The sequence below is a fragment of the Malaclemys terrapin genome, chromosome 7 (assembly GCF_027887155.1).
Source record: "Malaclemys terrapin pileata isolate rMalTer1 chromosome 7, rMalTer1.hap1, whole genome shotgun sequence".
NCBI classification, from domain to species: Eukaryota; Metazoa; Chordata; order Testudines; family Emydidae; genus Malaclemys; species Malaclemys terrapin.
In genome coordinates, this window is record NC_071511.1 from 25,147,978 (window position 1) to 25,174,903 (window position 26,926).

General features: G+C 40.0%; 1 protein-coding gene across 2 annotated transcripts in view; it reads left to right on the top strand.

Moving 5' to 3' along the window:
- The window catches only part of IL17RD (interleukin 17 receptor D), an 89,183-nt gene that overhangs the window by 53,251 nt on the left and 9,006 nt on the right, over nt 1-26,926 (top strand). For both annotated transcript variants that reach the window (XM_054036214.1, XM_054036215.1), the window contains exons 2-11: nt 5,463-5,520; nt 9,787-9,912; nt 13,549-13,667; nt 14,164-14,284; nt 16,069-16,113; nt 16,213-16,364; nt 17,787-17,852; nt 19,882-19,936; nt 20,961-21,071; nt 22,517-22,701. In XM_054036214.1, coding sequence (XP_053892189.1) covers nt 5,463-5,520; nt 9,787-9,912; nt 13,549-13,667; nt 14,164-14,284; nt 16,069-16,113; nt 16,213-16,364; nt 17,787-17,852; nt 19,882-19,936; nt 20,961-21,071; nt 22,517-22,701 — 1,038 coding nt within the window. The remainder of the gene's footprint in view (nt 1-5,462; nt 5,521-9,786; nt 9,913-13,548; nt 13,668-14,163; nt 14,285-16,068; nt 16,114-16,212; nt 16,365-17,786; nt 17,853-19,881; nt 19,937-20,960; nt 21,072-22,516; nt 22,702-26,926) is intronic.

Here is a 26,926-nt window from a genome sequence, read left to right on the forward strand (position 1 = left end):
TTTCTGCTAGTGAAGGCAGGGGGCTGGACTCGATGACCTTCCAGCTCTATGAGATAGGTATATCTCCATATATTATAACCGTTTAAACAAAACATTTTAAATCATTTAAACTGTTAACTTTTAAAACGGTATTTACATCCCTACATTGTACTAAGGGTTATATGAACACAATAAAGACAAACCTTGACCCAAAGAGTTCAGATGGTAGGATTATGACAAATGCAAAATGTGGATGAAATAGGTAAAAGGAGGAGGTGGAAAGCCAAATTAATAGCAAAATGAATATGTTGAGCATAATGTATTCTCAGTTTACCACCTGCCTAATGAGTTTTATTACAACTGTAAGTGAGAATATAAATCAATAGGCCAAGTATATGAATACGTGAGAGTTAGGATTTTAAAAGCCTATTAAATAGTGTATCTTATCCTCAATTCTGATAGCCAGGGCCGGCTCTAGGCACCAGCAAAGCAAGCAGTTGCTTGGGGCGGCATATTTGCAGGGGCGCAAGAATCCAGCATGGGAGCTGAGAACCAACAGGGGGCCCTGGGAGCTGTAGTTCCTTCATTAGCTCCCTGCCTATAGAGCCAGCCCTGGAGCAGGGAAAGAACTACATTTCCCAGCATTCCCTCGGCCGCTAGTAACAGGAAAGGGAGGGGGAAGGAGTATGGAACTGAAATCTGCAGCTTGCTGTGAATGGTAGAGACAGAGCCAGCTCTAGGTTTTTTGCTGCCCCCCACCGCAGTCCTGGGCTCCTCCCTCACCCCTGTGTTGCCCCAGCCCTGGACTCTCCCCCGCTCACACCCCCTGCCATCCCAGCTCTGGCCCCCACCTGCACTCCCCTGCTGCCCCAGCCCTGGGCTCTCCCCCAAAGAAAAAATTGGGTGGACTAAATGGACATTGCACCTCTCTATCTGAAGCCTAGCAAGGGAGGTACGTGGATCCCACTAGAATTTAAAATGAAAAGTAAGGGAGGGGAGGCTCTACTAGACTGGGTAGCTTTAGATACAGTGCCAGGCACGTAGGAGGATTTCCACTTCTGAGCCATGGAAGCAGAAATTGACTTTTCTTTTCCAGATTTGAACACCCTCAAAATTCAGGAGTGCTCATGCTCAATTTGGGCAGTTGTTACTTCATTTCTCCCAAATCAAATATACTGATCCACTGTAACTTGCTGTAGAAAAAGTAGAATAAATTGACCAAGAAATGCTTCCCAGTGGTTATTAGGACTGGAATTGCTATTTTCAACAGCCATTGCTTTTTTTTTTTTTTTTTTTTAGTTTTAGTTTTATTTGTTTAAAAGGAAGACCGTGATATTGCATTGGCAAATTCCCCATAGAAACAAAGAATGGAACAAAAGAAGATTAAAGGCACCTCAACTTTTCCTCATTTATGTAGGACAGTCTTATAATGTGCATCCAGATATCCTCCAATCACACAAGCTGAAAATTGTTCCACTTTACTGCAGTTCTGTAACCATATAGGAACAGTTTAGCAGTTCATTGATGCTTCCTGGTTGAAAACATTCAAGTGGATTGTTCTATATCTCAGAGTTGGATTGGGACAACCAATTGACTCACAACAAAATGCCCAACAGTGATGGAAAAGAAACATTTTAGCCAAGAAAACTGAGGGAAGGGGCAAATCCTTGCTTTCCTCCCCCCCCCCCCCAAATGTATAATCGGGCCTTAAATAGGACCCTGAAAAGATAGGACTTTACTTGTAATGGTCTCATCCACAAGACTGCCACACAGCCAATTGCATGGTAAGAGTTGGTCAGCTGCTGAAGAATCATACACAGTGTGATTTGATGATGTGTGTCTAAGGAGTCTAGATATTTCAAACATGATGCTTACAGGTCTTAGCCATCTCCTGTTGCTTTAGGCATTGTTAGCAGTGCATCTACTGTTATTAGATAATCCTTCTACAGTGTCAAAAAATGAGGTAATTTCTGGGAAGAGTGAATGAAAGCAACAGATGTTTCAGCAATAAATTCACACATGATGTAAAGCCACCTGTAACAAACAAGAAACCTGATTTTAATAATTGAGTTACAGGACCGAGTTCAATTGTGGTGTAACCCCTTAGGAGAGAGTGGGTAAATTTTACCAAGAAATAGAAAACAATACATTGATTTATTTTTCCTCAATTATTAGATCAATATTAAAGCTGTGAGCTTTAGAAAAACCCTCCAGGCAAGTTTTGAAAAAGGCAAATACAAAATAATAAACTGTACTGAATTCATTTTAGATATTTCCTTGTTCATTCCACAGTATCATCAGTGATATTAGCACAGCTCTGAGAAAAGTGTCAGGTAATTAACTGCACCTTTTTTGTGTAGGCCATACCTATTTAGATAACTGTAAATCAACCTTGTTCCACTAGCTCCTTTGCAATACAAAGGAGAGTTTCTTAAATGTTTGTTCAGAATCTGTAAGATCTTTCCCTATCCCTGAACCAGATTATACCATATTCGAATAAGCAGGGCCGGCTCCAGGCACCAGTTTACCAAGCAGGTGCTTGGGGCGGCCACTTCGGAGAGGGGCGGCACATCCAGCTGTTCGGCGGCAATTCGGCGGACAGTCCCTCACTCCTGCTCAGAGCGAAGGACCTCCCGCCGAATTGCTGCCGCAGATCGCGATCGCGGCTTTTTTTTTGTTTGTTTGGCTGCTTGAGGCTGCCAAAACCCTGGAGCCGGCCCTGCAAATAAGTCAAATTTTAGTGCTGTTTGACAGTGCTGCTTTAATGTTGCAGGCAAGCCAAGTGCTTAAAGACACTGATAACATACTACTGCAGGTGCATGATCATGAATATATGATATATTGTATATATAATTTATAAATACATATGTATACATAGGTGTGTGTGTGTCCATATAGACTCCCTATAGATACCATAGAGCCTGCTTCTTCTCCACTGCTTTGCACCTTTTGCAGTCATTTACCCCTGTACAGAGATAATCATATAATGTGAACAACATCGATGTATTATATTGCAACTCAATTTTGTAATCTTGGATTAAATAGCTCCTGTGACATATATGATAACACATGGGGCTGCTCCCATTGAAATCAGTGGCAAAACTCTTGTTGTCTTTAGCAATAGTAGGATCAGACCTCATCTCTTTGATCCTTCCCTCAGTAGTTTTGGGGGATACTTTAAATGTATATTTGAATGCAGATAGATTTATCCCATAAAATGTAATACAACTCTAAAATACCAAGAGACAAATGTAACAATCATTTGTACTACTTGTGGAAAAAACATTAATATTTGAAAGTAAAAGCTGCTTTTTAGCTGCCATATATAAAGCCAAAGTGCAACGTACTAGGCAAAAAGGCTGTGAACTTGAAGGTAAATCTGTACAATTGTTAACTCAATAATTAAAGCAGCAATTTGCTGAAGAAATAGTTCCTGTGTTAGGAGTACAGATGGCTAACTGGTAACATAGCCTAAAGGCAATTATTAAGTCTTAAAACATTTTTATGAACAATTATAGGTGTCTCAAGCATAAAAGTAAACATGATTTCTGTTGAAATATAACACACTCTGAAATAGAATGAGAAACTATAGATTCTTGCATTTTAAAAATTGGTATCTAATGTACTTTACTGTATATTTACAACTTGTTCCTCTAGTAGAAAAGTTTTAGGATACAAAACCTGTTCCAACTGGAGTTGCTCCAGTTGGCAGCCTTGCTAACTGTTTGTTGATTTTAGCCAACCAACCAATAAAGAGCGAAGAATTTAAATGATCTTTCTGTGCTGTTTTTCTTGTCTAATAAGAGAGTATGCTCTTCTTGGCGAAGACTGCCTCTTAATATGTGTTTGTACAGAGCATAGCATGATGGACCCTCAATATTGATTGAGGTGTTACTGTAATATAAGCAATTAAGATGTTACTGTCATATAAACAGATAATGAAAACGATAAATCACTCTTAAATCCGTAAAGCACTTACAAGTATAAAATCTACACAATTCTGATGTCAGGTGCAAAAACCTATGTTAAGGCTAAACATAAAATCACAGAAATGTAGGCTGGAAGAGACCTTGAGAGGTCATCTAGTGAGTCGATCCCCTTGTGCTGAGGCAGGACCAAGTATACCTAGACCATCCCAAGTGTTTATCTTACCTGTTATTAGAAACCTCCCAATGACGGAGATTCCACATCCTCACCGGGTAACCTTTTCCAGTGCTTAACTATCCTTATAGCTAGAACGTTTTTCCTAATATGTAACCTAAATCTTCCTTGCTGCAGATTAATCTGCTTGCTCCTTGTCCTGCCTTCAGTGGACACAGGGTTGTGCCCCAGGAGGGGCAAACAAGGGCATGGTCCCCCCAATAATCGTCAGGGGCACAGAACTCCTCCCAGCCCTAGGGTCACGGGGAGGGAGGAGTGAGCTACTCCCGAGGCCTCCTGGTATCCTGTTATACCTGTTCTTTGGTTACACTTTGATCTCTGTAGGTATGAGTCCAACACCTTTCATAAGCACTGAATAGAGTTAAACATTTTTAAAAGGCAGTCTGATTTATCTGCAGGCAAATTCCGAACATGCTGAAAACTTGGCCATATGTGCCTGATGGTCAAGCAGATGAACAAAATCCATCACGCCCTTCATGCACCTACTCACCCTCAGTTGATTAGCACAATGGGGAATTTCTCTTTTGTGGCTTTGATGGTTTTTCTCTTTTGTGGTTTTGATTTCTGTCCTGGAAGTTACTAAGAAAACAGAACTAAGGTGCCATGATCACTCTTCTGTGCAATGCCCTGGTGCTCTTCTGTATTTCCCTTTATATTTAGGAATGACATTTTTTTTCTTTTTAGTTGTTCAGGCTTCCTTGTCATTAGGTCTGAGGAAAAGGGCTCAGCCTCAGAAGAGACTGGCATTTTCTTGCTCATGTACGTTTGTTTGACAGCTTGTAGCTTAGTGGTTTTGAGCCTTATTAGATGCTGCTTTCAGTCACACTTTATTTCCTCTCTAAAGATAAGTTTGAGTCACTTTTTGACTTTCCAATCCCTGGGCTGATGGAGTATATCTGTACAGATCCAGTCAGTTCAGAATAATGGATTTGGGGACACCAGTACCTTCCAACACAAAAAAACGTAATATTTTTTTATTATTCAGATATACTGATCAGGTCATCCTCCTTAAAACTGCAGATTTTTCCTTGGTGTTGAAATTTGTTTCTTTGTGATTTGATGCCTGTGTGTATTTGAAAGCTACTGGCAGGAGAAAAGATAGAATTTCAGGAATGCTGCAATCTGTTCTTGCATTAGTTGTATTCACATTGCCTGCCTGCCTGCCTGACAGGTTGAAGACAATATAACTCACCATGGATTTCCATGTGAGACTTTTCTTTTTGTGTGTGATGCCAAATTGAAACACCTAAAATTAAAATGTTTATGTAAACTCAAAGCAAAGTAATTTTTATTTACTATATTTTTCTGTTGTTTCTCTGTAGGTGCTGCCACTAGTCAGCAAGAACGGTGGAATGCTTAATATCACCTTTAAATATGACAGTAAGTTAATCACCTACAACAGATAAAAATCTCAACTTCTCTCAAAAACAAAAAGCCCAACTCTTACTCTTATATAGCAACATGACTTTTAAAAAAAATAATTCTCACGATTCTTGTAAGTTTGTGAACTGCAGGTTTATGTAAACAAAGATGATTTAAAAATGCTTTTGGTGAGATATTTTTACTAAATAATAATCTTCCCCACATTTCTACTGTCTGTTATGTATTCTGAGCCCATCCAATGTCTGTCATTCAAAGTAAACCTCCATACAGGAGGCAGCAGCTGCCAAAAATAGGCAGTCACTTCACTCACGCTTACCAAAATTTATGCCATGTAAAGCAGGATTCCATTATGCCAAGTTTTACATTGCTTAATTTTTCTTTGGTCTCTTTAAAAGGAAGACATATTTACACTCTAAAATTAGCTAGTGTTGATTTTAAAAGGAAATTGTCTGTAAGGTTTATATGGTTTTAAAAGGTTTTCCTTACATATACTAGTAATAACAATGTAGATTATTTAATACCAAAAAAGTTTAAAAATCTAGTTTAGTTTCTATCCTTTGTGTGTTTCATTTACTTAAGAACATAAGAACAGCCATACTGGGTCAGACCAAAGGTCCTCCTAGCCCAGTATCCTGTCTTCCGACAGTGGCCAAAGCCAGGTGCCCCAGAGGGAATGAACAGATCAGGTAATCATCAAGTGATCCATCCCGTCGCCCATTCCCAGCTTCTAAATTCATGAGAAAAAATGTGTTTGTTTTTAGCTTTGTAGAAGCTTGTTTTTCTGAAATCTAAATTTTGAGGGTAAACGGAGTTGTGTTCCTTTAAGTAGAAAATAAATTTAATTTGTTCTCATGTAAAGGGAATATACTAGAAATAGGTTTCTTTCCAATGATTAATGTTAAATATCGGAGTTTTAGTTTGTTCTCTCATGAACTATAATCTGACTTGCATATCTTGGCTCAGGATACGCTAACACATACTCAGATATCTGTTGGGTATACGAGGGCCATATCTGCATTGGGAATTTACCCTGTTTTGGCAATCAGGGGTCTGCCACCAGTATAGCTGCACCAGTGTAAACTTAATGTGTAGACTAGGAAAGCCCAGATTTTGCAGCAGTGGAGCTAAAATAAATTGCATCAGTGCAAATAACAGCTTTCCTTGTCTACATTTGGTGTGTGCACCTTTACAACTACATCACTGACTGGTTGCTGGAGTTGGAGTAAAGTCCTTATGTGTTAAAACCTAGTATACTTACTGGAAACACTGAAGGAAATCCTTTTGTTTCATTCTGATGTATCTTAGTTTATCCTTGGTCACAATTTCATATGAGCCCTCTGTTTCTATGATAATTTCTGAAATATCAATCCTTTATTGTGAATTCCTGTTCTATGTCTAACCTCACATTAGTATTTAAAGAACGCCAGCATAATTTATGCCTATTAAATCCTACATGGAATACATGGTCACTAGAAGAGGGTAATAATTTCTTACCTGAATAAAGAAAAGCAGGAAATAGCAATCAGAGCAGTGATACCCACTGGTAGGTTCACACAGTGGAGCCTGTTTAAACCCTAATAACTGTCATGTTTTTTACCATTAATTCTTGCATCAGGAGCTGGGGTTAACCAATGACAAATGTTAATTTAAAATGCTGTTCCAAACTCCCTGCCTAAGGGGGTTATTTAAGTTTGGCAGTACTGCAAGGAGGTCCCTTCTACCAAGACTGAAGATTTTACATAATACAGAAACATATACTGATAAAGAAGAGCCAACAGAAAGAAAAATGTGGATACCTGGCTCTGATTTAAAAGGCATTTATTTTGTTGCATAGCCTGTCCATGGGTTAAGACACTTCATAGTAGGGGTTAAATAATTTGTTCAAAGTGAGAAAATAAATGTTTATCCAGTTTCGTATTTAACTTGGATTTAACCGAAGAAATGCCTCCCTGTAAAGCCTGCAAATTCTTCACTGCTGTGTTCTTTTTAAACATTTTAAATCAGGAACTCACATTCAACCCTGAGACATTTTGTGTATTGCATTTTGGCAAATTGTTATTTCAGCATAGCATTTTAGTAACTAGGATCCAAAATCTTAGGCAAGGCTGTTAATTGGATCCAGACCTTGCAAGAAGCTGTTACTCCAAACTTTCCATTGAAAGAGATATTTCTATTCTCCTAAGAGGAAATTAATGCTGTCACTCGGTTGACTTTTAGCAACAAATTCCACTTACAATAACTGAGGACTAATTGCTCAATTTTCATAAAACTTAATATAGTACAAAATATATTTTTCTGAATTGTGCAACAGTTACCTAAAGGAACCAAACAGCTCACCCTTGTCATTTATGGTAAAAAGCCCATTTCAAAGATTCAGTTTGTGTGATTAATAATTTTTCATTTGTAGTTTTCAAGGGAGTGTATTTGATTTAAATTCTTATTTTCTGCATTGGCTTGATAATATCAGTCAAATTCATTTGCAAGCATAGTACAGTCTAGTACCTAGCATCAGATTTTGAATAACTGATTATTAAAATTTGGCACTGTACACTTAGAACATCAATCCAACATTTTTTTTTTGTAAATTTAGTAGATTTCGCAAGTAGAGAATTATAGTACTATGCCACCCCCACACAGTGCAGGTATTACCAAATCCAAGCATTCAAAAATCATGATTTTACACCCACACACACACACACACACACACACACACACACACACACACACACACACACACACACACACACACACACTCTTAATGAGATTGGCCTAAAAATCGTGAGAGGTTAAAAAGTAAACTTTGGAATAGTTTTATTTGACTTCTGATTTTTGAATCTTTATGGTTCACATTCTCAGGCTTTTCTCAGTAACTATAACTTTTTTTTTAAATGAAAACTGAGATCTCACATAATCATATGATTCTAGGAGCTGAGGCTTTAATAACATGAAATATTGTGAAACTCACAATAAAATAATGAGATTTATCAACATTAGAGTTCTCAGTGGGCCCTAGTGGCAGATAGATGGGGTATTGGAGCTGTGTGGTTGTTGAACAGATTGGAGACTAAAGGTCTTCACAACAGAGGTGAGAGGAGATGGATTTAGTGAGTGAATGCTGCAATGGCCAAGTCTGCTTTATGGACTGGAATCAATCTGTGTCTTTATTTCAGAAGATGAGCTACACTATGGTAAGTCAGCAGACAGTATTATGTATCTGGACTGAGGTCTTGGTAGCTAGTGAGAACAGTGGCTGTTGGGATCTTCAGAAGTTTGTCTTTTGTATTGATATTCCTGTGGTACCTGGTGCCATGGTGGTACAACTTGCTGAGCTGTTTGGACAACATGGACTAGGTCCAAGGATGTTATCACAGACCTGGTGAAAGTAGTTGTAGTTAATGGTGTCTAGAATCCATGATTTGCAGTCTGTTTGCGTGTGATGTTTTAGGAGAATATGTAGAGGGGACACGGAAGAAGATTTGAAAAAAAAATTAAAAAAACAAACCCTTTTCTTGTGCTCTTGCTGTACTGGGGAGTAAAGAATTTTGCTTCCCTTTGGAAACTGCAGCTTCCATTATAGATGTCCTGCCCTCTGGAGCCATCCGGTTCACCTGTACTGTATGTGGTATTATTACTAGATGACCAAAATATTTGGTGTGTTAAGGAATCAGTCAGGTGTGATTTATTTTGTGGTTTAATTACCAGTGTTATTGAATCTCATTTTGTGAAAGTAAGCCGTTTTCTGTGTGTCTGTCTGTCTCTCTTTGTCTGAGGTGGTGGGAGCAAGCTATCTGTAGGCCTGCTAGCTGGATAACTGAGAAGTAGTGGGATTGATATTAATAATTGCACATAAAAACAATAATGAAAAAAGAAAATGAAACCAGGCTGCTTTATGTAAATTAATAAATTAAAGTTTGATCTCCTGGAACGGTTTAGTAGTACATTCACCCAAACAGGGATTACAGTGCCCGCATTGTTTTTAATTATCCTGGCACTAAAGCCCCATTGTAGACTTAATGTGCGGTAGATATAACAATACAATAATTGAGGTATTTGAAGTACCTATTTTTAAGTTTGATTATTTTTCTAAAAATGTTAAGGAATAAACTAAATCTTGCTCACTTTACTCACATGAATAGCATTATTGGCACTACTAGCATGAACAAGGCTTTCCAGATTTTGTCCTGTGTCAGTTTGTGAATTATTTGGTCCTGCACAAGACAATTTTTATGTTTTATTTAAGTGATTTGTTTCTCAATGTTTTAGATTGCACTCCTTATTTGAATTCAGTGGGAAAATACGTGATTGGAGATGTGCAAAATATAACAATCAGCCAGTATGCATGTTCTGAACAAGTTGCAGTGACAATAATTTGGACAGCAAATCTACTTGGTAAGTATTAGAGAACAAAACAGTTTAAATCAGGGGTGGGCAAACTTTTTGGCCCGAGGGTCACATCAGGGTTGCGCAACTGTATGGAAGGCCGGGAAGGGAAAGCTGTGCCTCCCCAACAGCCTGGCCCCCCGCCCCCTATCCGCCCCCTCCCACTTCCCGCCCCACTGACTGCCCCCCTCAGAACCTCAACCCCTCCAACCCCACCCCCCCCACTCCTTGTTCCCTGACTGCCCCCTCCCGGGACCCTCGTCCCTATCCAACCCCCCTGCTCCCTGTCCCCTGACTGCCCCGACCCCTATCCACACCCCCACCTCTTGACAGCCCTCCCGGGACTCCCACCCCCTATCCAACTGCCCTCTGCTTCTCGTCCCCTGACCATCCTCTCCCGGCACCCCCCACCCCTAACTGCACCCCAGGATCCCACCCCCTGCTCCCTGTCCCCTGACTGCCCTCCCGACCCCTATCCACATCCCCGCCCCATGACAGGCCCCCCGGGACTCCCACTCCTCCCTGTTCCCCATCGCCTGACGGCCCCCCCAGAACCTCCGCCCCATCCAACCGCCCCTCTCCTCCCTGACTGCCCCCCAGAACCCCCACTTCCTTACCCAACCCCCCTACTCCCCACCCCCTTACCAGCAGCAGGAGCTCGCAGCTGCGACACCTGGCTAGAGCCAGCTGCGCTCCCCACGCTGCCCAGCGGGAGCGGTGGGCCAGAGTGCAGGCGGCGGCGTGGCTGCAGGGAAGAGGGGACAGCAGGAGAGGGTCCGGGGACTAGGCTCCCCGGCCGGGAGCTCAGGGGCGGGGCAGGACGGTCCCACAGGCCGGGTGTGGCCCGCAGGCCATAGTTTGCCCACGTCTGGGTTAAATCATCATGTCTTTTGTAATAATCTCTCAATGATCATATTAATTTAAAATAACTTGTCTTTTCCTCTCATATTAATTAAGGCCTGATCAAAGTAACTTGGTTATACACAGAAGCATATATTTTATTGGAATCTATGTTCAGGAAACAAAAAGGCTACAGTTTTATTTTTTTAAATATTCTCACACTCCAACACACAAAACATAGCATTAAAAACCGTTCTGTACCTTTTAAACAATCATAGTTTAAAAAATATGAAGGTTGTTATATACACACAGAAAAAATTATCCCTCTGCTCTTCCATCAGAGTCTCAACTTTGAATTTCTTTGCATTTATTAGTTTATACTGCCTCATATTGTCACTGCTAGAAAAAGTTTATTTCTCACAATTTTAAACATTTAGAACTGAAGCTGTCTATCTACTTAAGGACTAGACCCTAAATGCGGATTGGAGTGATAACATAAATAAGTATTTATAGATTTTATACAGAAAAAAATGAACTATAGTTCCTTTTGGTGTAATTTAGTTCTGTAGAGTGAATAGGTATTTGGTATTTTGTCCATATAATGAATTGCTGCAGTGTTAATATAAATATGTATAGGTTTGTTTACACTTGAAATGCCACAGTGGCACAGCTTCAGTCCTGCAGGGCTTCAGTGTAGACACCACCTACGGCAATGTGAGGGGTTCTCCCATTACCATAGGTAATCCACCTCCCTGAAAGATGGTAGCTAAGTGGACAGAAAAATTCTTCTGTTGACCTAGCACTGTCTACACTGGTCAGCTTAACTATACCACTCAGAGGTTCGGATTTTTCACACCCCCGAGCGACGTAGTTAAGCTGACTTCGTTTTCCAGTGTAGATCAGGGCTATTCAAAATGTTAGGACAGTAGTTACTCCACGTTTGCAATGCTACAGTTCAAACATTGATATCTCAGCCACTTAACACTGTTTTCTTTTAGAAGAAATGCACTCTTCATTATGGATAAAGATTTTGCAAACTGAGTACAAAGCATTCAGAACACTTAAACTTCTATTCTTGAACATGTGCAATTTAAAAACAACCAATCTCTTGAAAAGTTGAATATTTGTTTTCTTTATGTAAAGCAGTGGTCCCCAAACTTTTTACCTCACACCCCATTCATGCCCCCCCAACCCCAGGAGCCAGGGCTGGGAGAGGGGACCGCGGCTCCGGGAGGGGGGAATGCTGGGGCCGCAGCTGGGAGCGGGCATGGGGCCGGCAGCCAGGAGTGGAGTCCTGGGCGTGGGGCCGGCCCCATGCCTGCCCCCAGCTGTGGCCCCAGCATTCCCCCCTCCTGGAGCCGCGAAAATGTTCCCTGAAAATGTTCTAGAAAGAGAAGAAAAATTTCCTAGAGCTTCTCTGTCACATTTGGTCCATTTGTAAATAATGTTTGCATAATCACATTTGATAACAGCTAAATTTGTAACAGAAAATAGTGATTAAGTTCGTTATTGGATATTAAAAGAGAATGTGGATGATACCTAATGCTTTCAGTAGCATACTATTAGTGAATTGGTAATCTACAGCTGCAGATTGGATAAATCAAATCTCCAGGGGATTCAAAACTTGGTATTCTCTCTTGTAATGATCAGAGGTTAATCCTTCTGAAAGTATCAGTACAGAACTGCAGTTGAAGGGTCTCAGGTGACAGGGAGACGGACACTTCTCTTTCATGGTCTGCATGTTAGCACAAACAGTGCTTTTGTTCCACTTATTATTAAGAACACATTGGGCAGGTCATGGCTCTTTCTCTTCTACAAGATTATAAAACATTTTTTAAAACTGGAGAAATAGAAGAGGCTCATGGAAACACACAAATCTAAATAAACATATAATGTTAAGTAGCATTAATCCATTTTGGTTTATGTAATCGTTAGCGTATGTTAACTGCAGTGGTGTCTTTGGTAAACATTATATTCTGACATATGTAGAAAACTTGTAATTAGATAGCTCAGTCGTGATGGTAGTGGGGCTTGAAGAACTGGGCAGCATCTTTGACATCTGATCCACAACATAATCGAAGCACAACTCTAGCATTGTGACATTTGCGTCATCATGACTCAGTGTAATGTCCTGGTGCAATACCATGGTGAGAACATAAGCAAGCAATGTCACAACATTTTGCTGAGAGTCTATTGTGTGAGTCTCTTGAGCAAAATGGGTGTAATTTCAGTCTCACTTATACATAACTATAGTTAAGGAATAATTCTACTTAACCTAATTCTTCTGCTGTTCTGCATTATTAGAACTAAACAAAATCATAACTACTGCATCCAGCCACTGTAATCCAGTGGTCTCATAAATGACAGGAACACAATATAGATACAGTGTTTCCATTCTTTCTGAACAAAAATGTTACAAAATTGTTTACCGCTAATAGTGGCAAAATTGAACAAATACAGTGGATTACCAAAGCTGCTGCTTATGATTATTTTATTTATTTGTAGTATGGTAAAACCCAAAGGACCAATTGGGGTGAAGCCCCCATTGAGCTAAGCACTGTACAGATATAGAGTGATGGTCTCAGCAGAGGAACTTAAATTCTAGATAGAATTTAACAAGTCAGAAAAATGTTGAGAGAAAGGAAGAATTATTACTGACACCCAGCTAACAAACATGGTATGCAGGGGGAATAACAATGGTGGTTAGGCATTATTTTTTAACAAGTGTAGTGCTTTAAAACTGCATCACACACAGTGAAATGTGTTTTTAAAATATTTGTCTGGATTTTAATTAAATGTCTGCAGGGATTGAATTCCTGAAAGGATTTCGAGTAATTCTTGAGGAGTTAAAATCAGAGGGAAGACAGTGTCAGCAAATGGTTTTAAAAGACCCAAAGCAGCTCAACTCTGGTTTTAAAAGAACTGTAAGTGATATGCTTTAGGGAAAAATTCATTATTGGTTTGATCCTGCATGTGGGCTTGAAAGAGACATTTATGTTTTATTAAACTTTTTTTTAAAACGTGCTGCTGACTAGCCAGCAATTTGCTTGCTAAATAATTAAACATTTTTAGTTATAATATTTTTAATTTAGGGGCAAATCTAGCCCTCTCTCCCTGTCTACTGAGGCTCCCTTGTTGGTGGAACCAGCAACTTCACTGCAATGACGAGACGTTATTCTGAGGAACTGTGCAGCAGTTGTGCATCCCTTTAGCAGTGCAGAACCCGTCTCTACGGGGCTCCCTGCATGGCAGTGCATAGGTGGCAAGAGAGGGATGAGACCATAGGATTCCTAAAGCACTTAAATTTTGTTCATGTCCAGGAGAATTGTGGGCTTGTTTTAAAACAATATACTCTTAAATGGACATGGCAGATGACTTAAGAGTATATCAAAATCTCTTTATTTATATTTATGTTTTTAGGGAATGGAATCTCAGCCTTTTTTGAATCTGAAATTTGAAACTGATTATTTTGTAAAGATTGTTCCTTTTCCTTCCACTAAAAATGAAAGTAATTACCACCCATTTTTCTTCAGAACTCGACGTAAGTATCATACATATTATCTTCTCCCTCCTTACTCCCCCTCCTTTTTTTTTCTTTCCTTAGGACTTGTCTACGCTTAAAATGCTGCAGCGGCGGCGCATGCTTCTCCCATTAGTGTAGGTTCTCCACCTCCCCAAGAGGCGGTAGCTAGGTTGACAGAAGAATTCTCCCATTGGCCTAGCGTTGTCTACAGCAGGGGTTAGGTTGGTTTCTCTGCGTCTCTCAGGGGTGTGGATTTTTCACACCCCTGAGCGACGTAGTTATACTGACCTAATTTCCTATTGTAGATCTGGCCTCAGTCAGGAAAACAGAAAAGGCAGAATTTAAGGGGATGGGTGGCTGAGGAGAGGAAGCACCTGCTGTGATCTTAGGGATGAGGTTCACATCCTGGCAGAGTCCTAAATGAAATTAGTTTATAGACCACAGATTGGTCTGTAGTGGACAAAACTTCAAATTATAAAACCACTACCATAGGTGCTTGAACTAGGGGTGCTGCAGCACCTCCTAGCTTGAAGTGGTTTCTATTATATACAAGATTTACAGCGTGGGTCAATGACTCTCAGCACCCCCACTATAAAAATTATTCCAGCACACCTAACCACTACAGAGAAATTGGCAAAAGTAATAGTCTCTGTGTAGCAGAGGCTTAGGGCTGGCCACCATGGACAGCAGATTACCCCACATCTGCCTACTGTGGGGTTTCTTGCATTTTCCCCTGAACCATTTGGTGTTGGCCACTGTTGGAGGTAGAATACTGGATTAGACAGACTCAGGTCTGATCTAGCCTGACAATCATGTTCCTGTGGAGACTGAACTACATCTTCCTTCTTAATGAATAGTGTCAGTGGCAGGACAGTATAGGAAGGCTTACACAGACCGTAGAATCATAGGGTTAGAAGGGACCACAAGGGTCATCTAGTCTAACCCCGGCCAAGATACAGGTTTTGTTGTGTCTAAACCATCCAAGATGGCTATCTAGCCTCCTTTTGAAAACCTGCAGTGAAGAAGCTTCCACAACCTTCCAAGGCAGTTTGTCTCAAGGTCAAGATTTTAAAATGGATTCCTAAAGATAGACTCCTAAAACTACAATTATTTATTATTCCAGAATCAAGTCGTTTTTATTCTAGAATAGAATGTACACATAGGGAGTTATTCCAGAATAGCTATTCTGGAATAGCCATGATGGTCCATTTTCCGTATGAGGACAAGCCCTAGGTGCCTATATATGGGCACAGGCACATAACTTTAGGTACGCTATTTTTTTTAAATTTTGGCAATCAATCTTCTCCCCCTCCCCACCCCCTCCCCCCCACCCCGCTGAGAACCTCCACTCTTCGGGATTTTCTTCTCTCTAAAATGTTTTTAAAATAGTTTAGAGTAAATATTTCTGAATTGATTTGGTATTTCCAGTCCACTCTGGTGATGCTGACTAAAGTAACATTTTAAATATAGTCACATAAATGTGTTTGCTATAAGTTAGCTTCTGTCATCTTTACTCACATATTGCTTATTTCAATAAGTAACATTATTTCAAACAAACTGAGTAGGCTGTTTTTTGTGTGTAGAGGTGGAGAGTGATATGAGCAATTACAAGGATGCTGAGCTTGTTAAATATGGGAAAATCTGTTCATTCTGTACTATTTGGGGAGGCCCTGGATAAACAAAAATGGTGAAATAGCTTGCATTTTTCTGCCTTCTTTTCCCCCATCTTTCTCTTTATGGAGTATAGCAGTTGGAGAACCTAATCTTTATTATTAATATTCCTTTTGTGTATGTGTTTGTAGCATGTGAATTGTTGCTACAGCCAGAAAACCTTGCCTGCAAACCTTGTAAGTAAAATATAGTATTTTCCATTCATTCATGTTACAAAAATATCATTGTTCTTGAAAGAGTAATTTTCCAATTCATAAATATCTCTCCTCTGACAGTCTGGAAGCCCAGGAATCTGAATATTACCCAGCAAGGTTTTAACATGCAAGTGTCTTTTGATCACGCACCTCACAACTTTGGCTTTAAATATTACTATCTTCACTACAAACTTAAGGATGAAGGATCCTTTAAACAAAAGACCTGCAGACAAGTACGTTACTGGGTTTCGCTACCGTTGTTTTAAAGATTTGTGGTAACCGTTAAAAATTCTAGATGACCTTAGCTTTTCACATGTTTAAAAAATGTAAAGGACTTTTATATTATTTCTATTTTGGTAGTAAACAAAGGCCCAAACCAGGATTAGGGCCCCATTGTGCTAGGTGCTGTATAAATACATAGCAAGATATTGTCCTTGCCCCAAAGGGGCTACGCTCTCATTAGTAGTTTTAATTGCATTTTTATTTATAATTAATATTTTCCTCTTTTCATATGCTCCTTCTGAACAGAATTTCAACTCCTTAAATTTTGTCCATCTGAAATAACTCCCCAAGGTAGTCCTTTCTTTGAGCATTTAGTTAAACTTCCCTTCATGTTTAAAAGAGGGATGAGATGGCAGTGGTGAGTGGGAAAATTATAGCTAGTGGTCTCTGTGGGCCCAGTACAATGCCCATCCAAACCCAGGAGGGTCTTGTCCTAAGCAATTCACCTGAAATGGGAAAAGTTTGGATGTTCAGAAATAATGCAGTGTTTAGTAAATAGCTTCTGATATTATTAGAAAATAAGTCTGACTGTGCTGGAAGCTTTCGGGGAAAGGAATGTATGAGGACAAATTTAAAATACAGTGAGCTATGCCCTTTAGAGTTCTGGTGAGAAACCTAAATGCTAAAATCAGAGTTAACCAAAAATAAAATAATAAAGGCCAACGCTTTACGGAAAGTGTGTACCATAGACTGGTGGCAATAATATGGGTTTATTTTGCTGAACACAACAACTCTATACATTTGGGTAATGTTTCATCTTTCCTACTGGTACTGCTAGTAACTATTATTTAGGGCTGGTCTACACTAGGGAGCTTACAGCAGCCCAGCTGTACCGATGCAGCTGCGCCGCTGTAAGATTGCTCATGTGGCCACTGTATGTCAACGGGAGAGCCCTATTCTGTTGACATAATAAAACCACCTCCACCAGCGGTGGGTAGCTATGTCAGCAGGAGAAGCTCTCCTGCCGACATAGCACTATCTACGCTGGCGCTTCTGTCGATGTAACTTACGTCGTTCAGGGGGTGTTTTTCATTTTCATTTTGTTGAGTTAAATACTCCATGGCAGGTGACAGGTTGTTCAGTCCATCAGAGCTTGAGATTAAGGAGCTTCAGGGTATAGTGTAAAACTTACTTGATATCTCAAACTTTCATATGCCTTTGGTGGCCGGAGATTCCAGTCCTTGGATATTTGAGTAGAGAGGTTGTATTTCTTTATCAATATTGAATTGGATTTTGTTTGATGGAAGGTGCCTGAGTACATGGTGGAAATGTGAAGTTTCAACTCAATAACATTAGCTGTAAATGCAATTTTCCATTAGCTTTGTAAAGCATGTGAACTACTTGTACAATAATTTCCTTCCTTTTTTTTGCAGGAACAAAACACGGATATCACAAGTTGTGTTCTTCAGAATATAGCTCCAGGGGATTACATCATTGAGGTAATATTTGTGAAGAGTTAATTAAATGCAGCTAAAGACGTATGATAAATAAATTAATTGCAAATAAAATACTGTGGGCCACATTCTGCTGTAATTTATAGCCTTGTACACCCTCACTGAATTCAGTGGGGCAAATTAACATTTTTAGGTCAGATCATAGTTGGGCCTTGCATGGCTATCCAGTAGTGGAAAAAGAGCAAAAAGCCTCCCTGTCTTGCACGTCCCTCATGCAGAAGCCAAACACAATTGCAATCTCTCTGCTTTCCCGAGCACTGCTCACTGCTGCATCCCCTGCTGTGCGCCAAACCAAAATCCTATTCAGAATTTTGGCGCTTGGACCCATCTTAATTATATTGTAAATGTAGCTTATTTATTTAGATTTAAATAATAATACAGTAGTTATGAACTGACCAGTCAATCACACACCTCATTTGGAACCAGAAGTACACTATCAGGCAGCAGCAGAGACACCCCTCCCACCACACCCCCCAAAAAACCCAAATACAGTACAGTACTGTATTAAATGTAAACTACTAAAAAAAAAAAAAAGGGAAAGCAGAATTTTTCTTCTGCATAGTAAAATTTCAAAGCTGTATTAAGTTAATGTTCAGTTGTAAACTTTTGAAAGAACAACCATAACGTTTTGTTCAGACTTACGAACATTTCAGAGTTCAGAACAACCTGCATTACCGAGGTGTTCTTAATTCTGAGATTCTACTGTAAAAGAAAACTCCTATACAAAGACTCTAGGTGGCTTGACATAACAAACTACCCAGGCAGCATTAAAAAACAAACATTCAGACAAGGAAAAATAGTGCAACTCAGCCAGCCCACCTCACTCAGGCAGGCAGCTTAAAAAAAAAGCTCCTTCTTACCCCACCATACCATCATTCCACTAACAAACCCTCAATCCTCTGCTAAATCCTGTCAGACAGATGGCTTTTGCAGCATGCCTGGAAAGTCCCTAAATTCTGGCTACTTTAGACCAGGGAAGGGAGTGGGTTGCAGAGCCCTGGGCCGCTCACAGGGAATGCCTTGTCCTGCCAGTTTCTCCCTGTCTTTTATAACAAGGGGGATCCAGCTCAAGCATCTCTGCTGACCACAACTTTGCAGTATGTCAGGGGATCTTTTGTGGTTGGCTTCTCAGGCAGGCAGGTCCCAGACCATTTAGGACTTTAGAGATCATAACCAACATCTTAAACTCTACCCAGGGACCAGTAAGCAGCCAATGCAGATTCTGGAATACCTTGTACAATATGCTACCAGCGAGATCACCTACTCAGTAAGCAAGCTGCTGCGTTCTGCACCAACTCAGTCTTCAAATGGCTTTAAGGTGTAGCCCCATGTAGAGCGCCTTTTAATATTCTAATCTTAAGGTAACAAAGGCATGGATAAGAGTAGAGAGGTCTGCATCCAAAAGAAAAAGTTGCAACCTCCTGCTCAAATGCAAATGACAAAAAACTGACTGAGTTACTGCTGTATTATGATTATCCAACAACATAAAATAATGGTGTTGTGGACTTTGGACCCATTGAGTAAAAGTCTGTTAGGTGCTTTTATTTGAGTTGGGGAAGAAAAGGCAAAAAATGTTCATGAAAATTTTCATTGAAAATGTTTTGTGTATTTTTGCTGATTGTGAAAAAATTTGACCATCTCCACTTTTTATTAATAGAGAGGATTCAAAGAATATAGTCTATTCACGAGACTTTTACCTCCTAGATCCCACTCCCATTCCTTCTCCCTCCCTCTTACCCCCCTTTTCCTTTGTCTTGGACATCAATTAGGTTGGATTGTTTCCTTTTTTTAATAGGCAGGTTTTGTATTCCAGTTTTACCGCAATATGATTTGCATTCTACTCATCCCTGATCCTATCGAGAAATGACTAATTCTAGGTACTTCTCATCGGTCATTTGTAATGGTAGCTTCCTTCAGTTTTGGTCCTCGGGGTAATTGAAGTGTTTTTCACATTGCAAAAATGATTTTTCTGTATCTTTTTCAGTATTTAAAATGAGAATTTTCTTTTTTAAAGCTGGTTGATGACACTAACACAACAAGAAAAACAATGCACTATGCACTAAAACCCGGTAAGAATTTTCCTTTTAAAGTCAACATGTACTCATTTGTAGTGATAATTTGTGTTGAAGATCATTTGCCAGAATAATAATGACAGGACTAATGGGGTTTGACCATGCTTTTAAATGCAGTCTTGTGATCTTTTTGACAAAAAATAATATTGTTTTTGTACATCTGTGAATTTTACTTCCATTTTGTGCTTGTAAAGAATTGCAAAGGCAAATTGTGCAAGATAAAATTAAGTATAAAGATGATTTTGACTGTTAGTGGTTTTACATCAAAATATTGTAGAACTAAGAATCCTTACCGGAAACTAATTTTTGCTACATACACTAATGTGAAAAATCAGTTTAAAAATTGTCGAGAGTGCATCTTAGTCACATTCAAGTAGTAGCCTGCAAGCAGAGTGTGGAAATAATGTAATGCAAATATGTAAGCAGCCTAATGTTACACTAATGTAATCACACCCTAAATAAAGTTCTACAGTAGTTACCTTGCAATCGATTATCACAAAGATCCCATGATGGCATGAAGACTGTGAGTGTCAACTAGCTCCTCAAGCACTATGGAACTTTTGACCATAAGGGTAGACTTATCTGTGCAGGAGACAGAGCTTTCTCTGGGGTCAGTTTGAGACCGCTGACCAAATTCCCCCAGGCACCAAGGACCATCAGAAACCTCACCAACTTCATTCCAAGTGCAAGGCGCATTTCTTCAACCTGCCTTCTCTAACATAAACACAGAGCAGTACATTTAAAAAATAAACAGAACCCAACTAAAACAAAACTGCACTACACACATAATTCTTTCCCTGGGGAGAGAATGAGATGGAACAAACCACAGGCAAGAGAGGTTAGTCACCTCACTTAATGCATTATTGGAAGGCGCTCAGATCTTAGCTTTATATTTTGTATATTTAAGAATTACTTGATGCTATTATGTTGCAGTGGTTGTCAGTACCAAATATGAAGATGAGATTAGATAATGATACCATAACTTACTTGCACAGTGCTAATTCTGCTTTATTTTTTAAAGTACATTCCCCGTGGGCTGGACCAATAAGGGCCATTGCCATTACCGTTCCCTTAGTTGTCATCTCAGCATTTGCAACGCTTTTCACAGTGATGTGCCGTAAAAAACAACAAGGTATGGTGTTTATTTGCATGTTGTTTCATTGGAAGGAGAGTTTGCTTGTCAGAGCAAATCTGAAAGGAAAATAGATTTATTCAAAACACAAATTTCTTTATCATAAGAGCTTTCCTTTTCACTCTCCCTACCCCCGAACCCACCCCCAAACCTCTGCATCTGCTGGAACTTGCAGCAAAATCTTAAAATCCAGTGTTTGGTGTTAATTTGTTACCCTGGAAAATATTGTGTCATATGTCCTGCATTATGACTTCACTGCAAAATCCAGCAGAAGGACAAGATGGGTTGAGTGAGGAGAAAACTTATTTTATTTTATTTTTTTAATGTATATTAGTGAAAGTAGTAGAGGGGAGATGATAAGACTATGCAGAGAGTGAAGAGATCCTGAAGATGATATATTTTAGACTATTTCCTCTTTCACTACAGAATTATTTAACTGATGAATCATAGTGGAAGGAAAGTAAAACCCTGAAGTGTGCATGTAAGCAGGTGTAATTCCCAGTCTCCATGAATCTGCACCCACTAGAATTAGTCCAAACTTACTCCCCCTTCCTGGTTGGCTTTATTCAGAATTCAGATAACAACAAAATCCCTTAAATCTCAGCCTAATCCTTCTCCTTTCATTTGACTATTCATAAGGTTTCCCTGCAGACACTTCCTAACTTAGATTCAAGCAACCACTGTTCACTTCTGCCTCCCTTATATCTAGGGTGGAGCTTGCAAGCCATACCTGCCACACTGATTTATCAGGAATTAGTCAATACTACGGTTCCAGGGAGTGATTGGGTTTCCCCCCTATAGAAGATGGGGTTTCAGTCCCCAAGCCTCACAGATCTGTGATATCTCCCTGGATCTTGGGGATGAGGGATTCTACAGCTTGCAGAAGTTATCTGGGCTGAGTCCTTTTCCCTTCTGGCCCTTTATGACATCATAGCATGACTCCAGCAAAAACTCAGATGAACACTAAAGAATATGGGCATGCCACAGATAGACTGCACATGTTTCTGAAGGGTACCAGGCCCCCTGGAGTTTCATTCTCTTCCCTACCAGTATCACTGTTTTAAAAGGAGCCCATTGCATTGCTAAGCAGGAAACTCTCACAGAGAAGTATGTTTGAAGTTTCTGATTTCTAAACAAAGAGGTGAGCTTCCTATAACAGTACTGTGGTAATTCCGTAGGATGGATGGAGGTGAAACTATCTAATTTCTTCTGTTCACAGAACAAACCTTTCTAGACATGTCTTTGCACAGGCAGTAACTATCCAATCTTTCACCTCACTGGCTGATAAAATAGAAGAGGAAGAAGGGAGGGAAAAAGGAATGTCTTGGGATGAAGAGCCTTTTACTATGTACTTGAATAATGAGTCTGTCAAGGCTAAAGAAAATTTTTGATCTTGGATAGAGTGAAGATTTTTGTGTTTTTGTTTTTTTTCCCTTCCAATTTAGAAAATATATATTCCCATTTAGATGAGGAGAGCTCAGAATCTTCTACATATGCTGCAGCACTCCATGTGGAAAGGCTCCGTCCCCGGCCAAAAGTGTTCATCTGCTATTCCAGTAAAGATTGCCAGAAACACATAAATGTCATTCAGTGCTTCGCTTATTTCCTTCAGGACTTCTGTGGCTGTGAGGTAAGATCACCACTTCTTCTTTTAATGTTTGGAATTGCCTTATTCAAAACATTGCCCCCAAAACTCGTGATAGCCTAGCCCTTGAAAATATTTCACCTAGACAGAGATATTCTAATCTCTCTTTGCTAAAGAGAGTAGCTTCCATTAGTGTTAGTGGAAACTGCCTACATTAATTTTACCTATGTGAATTTTCTCCATTTAGAGAAAAAAAGCAAACCAAATAATGGATGACACAGTATTGTAGATAATTTGCGTCAGTCCTAATTCTCTCATTCAGTCATCCTTAGCTCTTTATATATTAACTACCAGAAGCATATGCACACATTATGCTTGTCTAGTTATCAGAATTTATATCTTCTGTAGATTACAGACACAAAGAAGCTCTACAATCTATCTAATCTAGTTTAGTATTTCTAAGGCACCTCTTATGCCATGGTATAGAAGCAGTGATCTCATGCATGCACACTTGAATCAATCAGAAATCTTGTCCAGAAGAAGAATTTGTGCAACACACACATTATACATAATACAACCTTGCTAATTTTGATTAACCCCTGAAATTCTTTATCATCCTTGATGGCTTATTCAGTAAATTTTTCATTCTTTTGATGCTATATGAAAACATCAAACAGCATTTTTAATGGCATATAAAAGCATGGCGTAGGCCTGAATCTTTTTTTTTTTTTTTACTGTCTTTGATTCAAAATGATATCAGAAAAATATCAAAATGACCATTTGATTGACTAGGTTCAAGTTCTCTGGCTTTTTTCTAAACCTGAGAGAAAATGTAACCAATAGTTCACTTTTTAAAAGGCAAAACAATTATTAGTTTAGAGAAAACATTTATTTCTTTTGTTAAACTTTAATCCAATCAAAGTCCAGTTAGTATTATGTATGAATTCAAATATTAGTATTCAGTCATATAGCAAGTGTGTCCCCTAGTGGTAGAATACATTATTTAAAATCATTGCTTGTTTTCATTATTGTGCTTCTGTTATTTTATTTTTATATTATTAATTTACTCAGACTTAAAACAGTCAGAATAAGATGTCTTATATTTAGCTTGTCTGAATTCCTTTTTTTCAGTTGTGATGGTAGCACAGCATCACCACAGCTACGTGGAATGGAGTTAAAGCCAAGTGCTTTTTGCATAACACTCCAGGGTCATTCAATATTTGGTAAACAAAGGACAACGAGACCTAGATAAAGATAGAATATGTAGCAGTCGTGTTTAATATAAAAAACAAAGTTCAAAAGATGACAATGAAGGTATCTGTATCTTTGGCCTACGGAATTGGATTATTGTCTTATAAAGAAAAGGGGCAATGGGATTTATTGCTGTTTAAAATGCTAACCTAATTATGCTAAAATTAAAAAAGCCTTTTTCATAAGTACACATAGTGAAAACACAATTCCTGGACTCTCACTGACAACTGCCCCCCCATATTTATCAAGGCAACATATATCCCAGCTGTAAAATGACACCGGACTCACCACCTATGTTCAAAGTTCTTATGCATCCTTGGGATCATGATTCTGTGCACTAGCTTCCTGTATATTATATATATATATATATATATATAAAATATTTGTTTTTAGACATGCACATTGTTGCTACCATAGTAGAATCATACGGGGAGATTGTGTATTTACAGCAGATTCAACATGTTAATCACACAAGTGTACAATAACTAAGAATTGCATGTAGCACATAGAGTGGAGTGTTCAGAGTGGGTTCATTTCCCTCTTTAACTAGGTAGATAAATGCTCAGTCACTTGGGACCACTCTTACAAAATTTTCCAGCTTTGTTTCTTCTTCACAAGCACCGACACTGCAGTGTTTTTTACCCCCTGCTTTGGAAGCAGCTACCCCGAAAACACATAATTGTTTGGCCTTGTACTGTTATTTGTAGATTTGGTGCTTTATAAGTAGGGCCCTACCAAATTCAAGGTCCATCATGGTCAATTTCATGGCCATAGGATTTGAAAATTGGTAAATTTCACGTTTTCGGATGTTTAAATCTGAAATTTCATGGTGGTGTAACCATGGGAGTCCTGACCCAAAATGGGAGGGGGGGATCGCAAACCTGTTGTAGGGGGGTTATGGGATTGCCACCCTCACTTATGTGCTGCCTTCAGAGCTGGACTCTGAAGGCAGCAACCGCGGAGCTTCCTGCAGCCACAGGAGGTTCCCAGAGGTGGAGGTGGAAGTCGGTCTGATTGCCCCTGTGCTACTTTGAGCGCCTCAGCCAGGGGCTCCTAGCTGCTAGTTCTGGCTTGCTCTTCCTCTGCATGGCTGCTCTTGGGTACCTCTCCTGGCTTCAGAAAGCTCCGCAACCCTCCACCCCTACCCCACACACCCACTTTTTGCCCCCATCGCTCCACAGCCGCAAGAGGAGGGGTCACTGTACAGGGTGCGCCCCCTTCAAGATGCAATTATTAGCTTGTTTCAGTAAAATAAAAAAGATCATGTGAACTTGACAGGATTTATTGATTGACACTTTACAGCAGCAAATAACACTCAGGGCTCAACTCCCTGATTGGTAGATATGGGCATCTGAGACAGTTTTGTAGAGTAGCCTACAATTGGTAGCCTCAAACTTGAGAACCAAAGCCTTAAGTTAACAAAAACAAGTGAAAAAAATGTTCTGGTTTCAAATGTCATTAATTAAATGTCAGCATGGAGCATCCAACAACTGTGTCTTTCTTCATTTCCTGTCTCTGCGGAAGACACCTGTCCGTGTTTAGAAACTGCTCTCTCTGCATCCATGGAGTTTGTTGGAATTGTCAGGCAGTGCCGAGCTAGCCTTGCAAGATAGGGAATTCAGCCTTCCACTGAGTTCCAAAACTGCAGCATGGGCAAACTACTGTCCACTTCTTTTGCAATATTTTTGTAAGCAGGTATCTCCAGCCTACAATTATCAGAGCCAGGAATTGCGTTAAGCAACAGGAACACTGTTGTTAGTTTCCTGTCTGTCCCATCTTTGGCCTTGTCAGTAATGAAATCAAACAGAACATACAATACATAGTTGTCTTGGTCATCTGTGGACTCATTCTAAATAATTTCAAAAGACTCACATGAGTTAATTTGTACATTTTGTACATTCCCTTTAATGAACTCATGCAGCTTTGGGTGATCAAGTTTTTCCAGTGGTATATTAGCACTTACAAATGCATCCACAAGTTCCATTCTAGCTAAATGACTGGTTTCAGAGCTCGCTGTCATCTTCTGAAAAAGAGAATAAATTGTTTTTTGTTTTTTTAACTTTTTGTTTACCAGCAACGCAGTATCTGCATCCTTCTTTCTGCTTTGATGGATTTCCGAGTCTAAGTGGCACTCAACTGTTGCCTGACATATGTGATCCAATGAAACATTGCAGCTTGTACAAAATAGTTTGTCACCATTGGCGTGTAGAATTAGGCTTCCAAATTCTTTCACACAATGCGCTGCAGTAATCAGTTTTGAGCTTTTTATTTATTTTGGACACTCATTTTACAGCAATTACACATGTCTTCTGGTAGGCAGTCAATTGAGATCACTACACTATAAACAGGGCCGGCTCCAGGCACCAGCTGAGCAAGCTGGTGCTTGGGGCGGCAGACTGTTTGAGGTGGCATTTTGCTCAATCCGAGGGCGGCACGGCCGCTTCCCCCCCCCCCCCCCCCCCCCCCCCCGCTCCGGCCGCCCTGTAGGGGGCAGCAGCACAGAGAACCATAGCGCCCTGCAGGGCAGTCCTCTTCCTTCCCTCCCCGCCAACTGGAGCGGAGCCCTCGCGGCAGGCGAGCCCTGCTGTAGCCCTGGCCGCCCCCTCTCTCTCTCCTGCCTGCCCCCTCCCCCCGCCCAGCCGGTCCCCCTGCACCCATGCACCGTTCTGGCCACCCCATTTTTTTGTTTGGGTTTTTTTTGCTTGGGGCGGTCAAAATGCCAGAGCCGTCCCTGACTACAAAACCTCCCCAATGTCTATATCTGCCACATCAGTGAGTTGAGCCCTGAGTGTGATTTGCTGCTGTAAAGTGTCAATCAAAAAATTCTGTCAAGTGCTTCACCTTTTTATTTTTATTGAAATAATAAATTAATAATTGCATGTGGAAGGGGGGGCAATTCCCTGTACAATGTCCCCTCCCCTGGCAGCTGCAAAGGGAGGGGGACAGGAAGCGAGTTGGCAGGATGGGGTGCGGAGCTATCTGCAGCTGGTAGAGATAACCAAGAGCAGCTCTGCAGGGA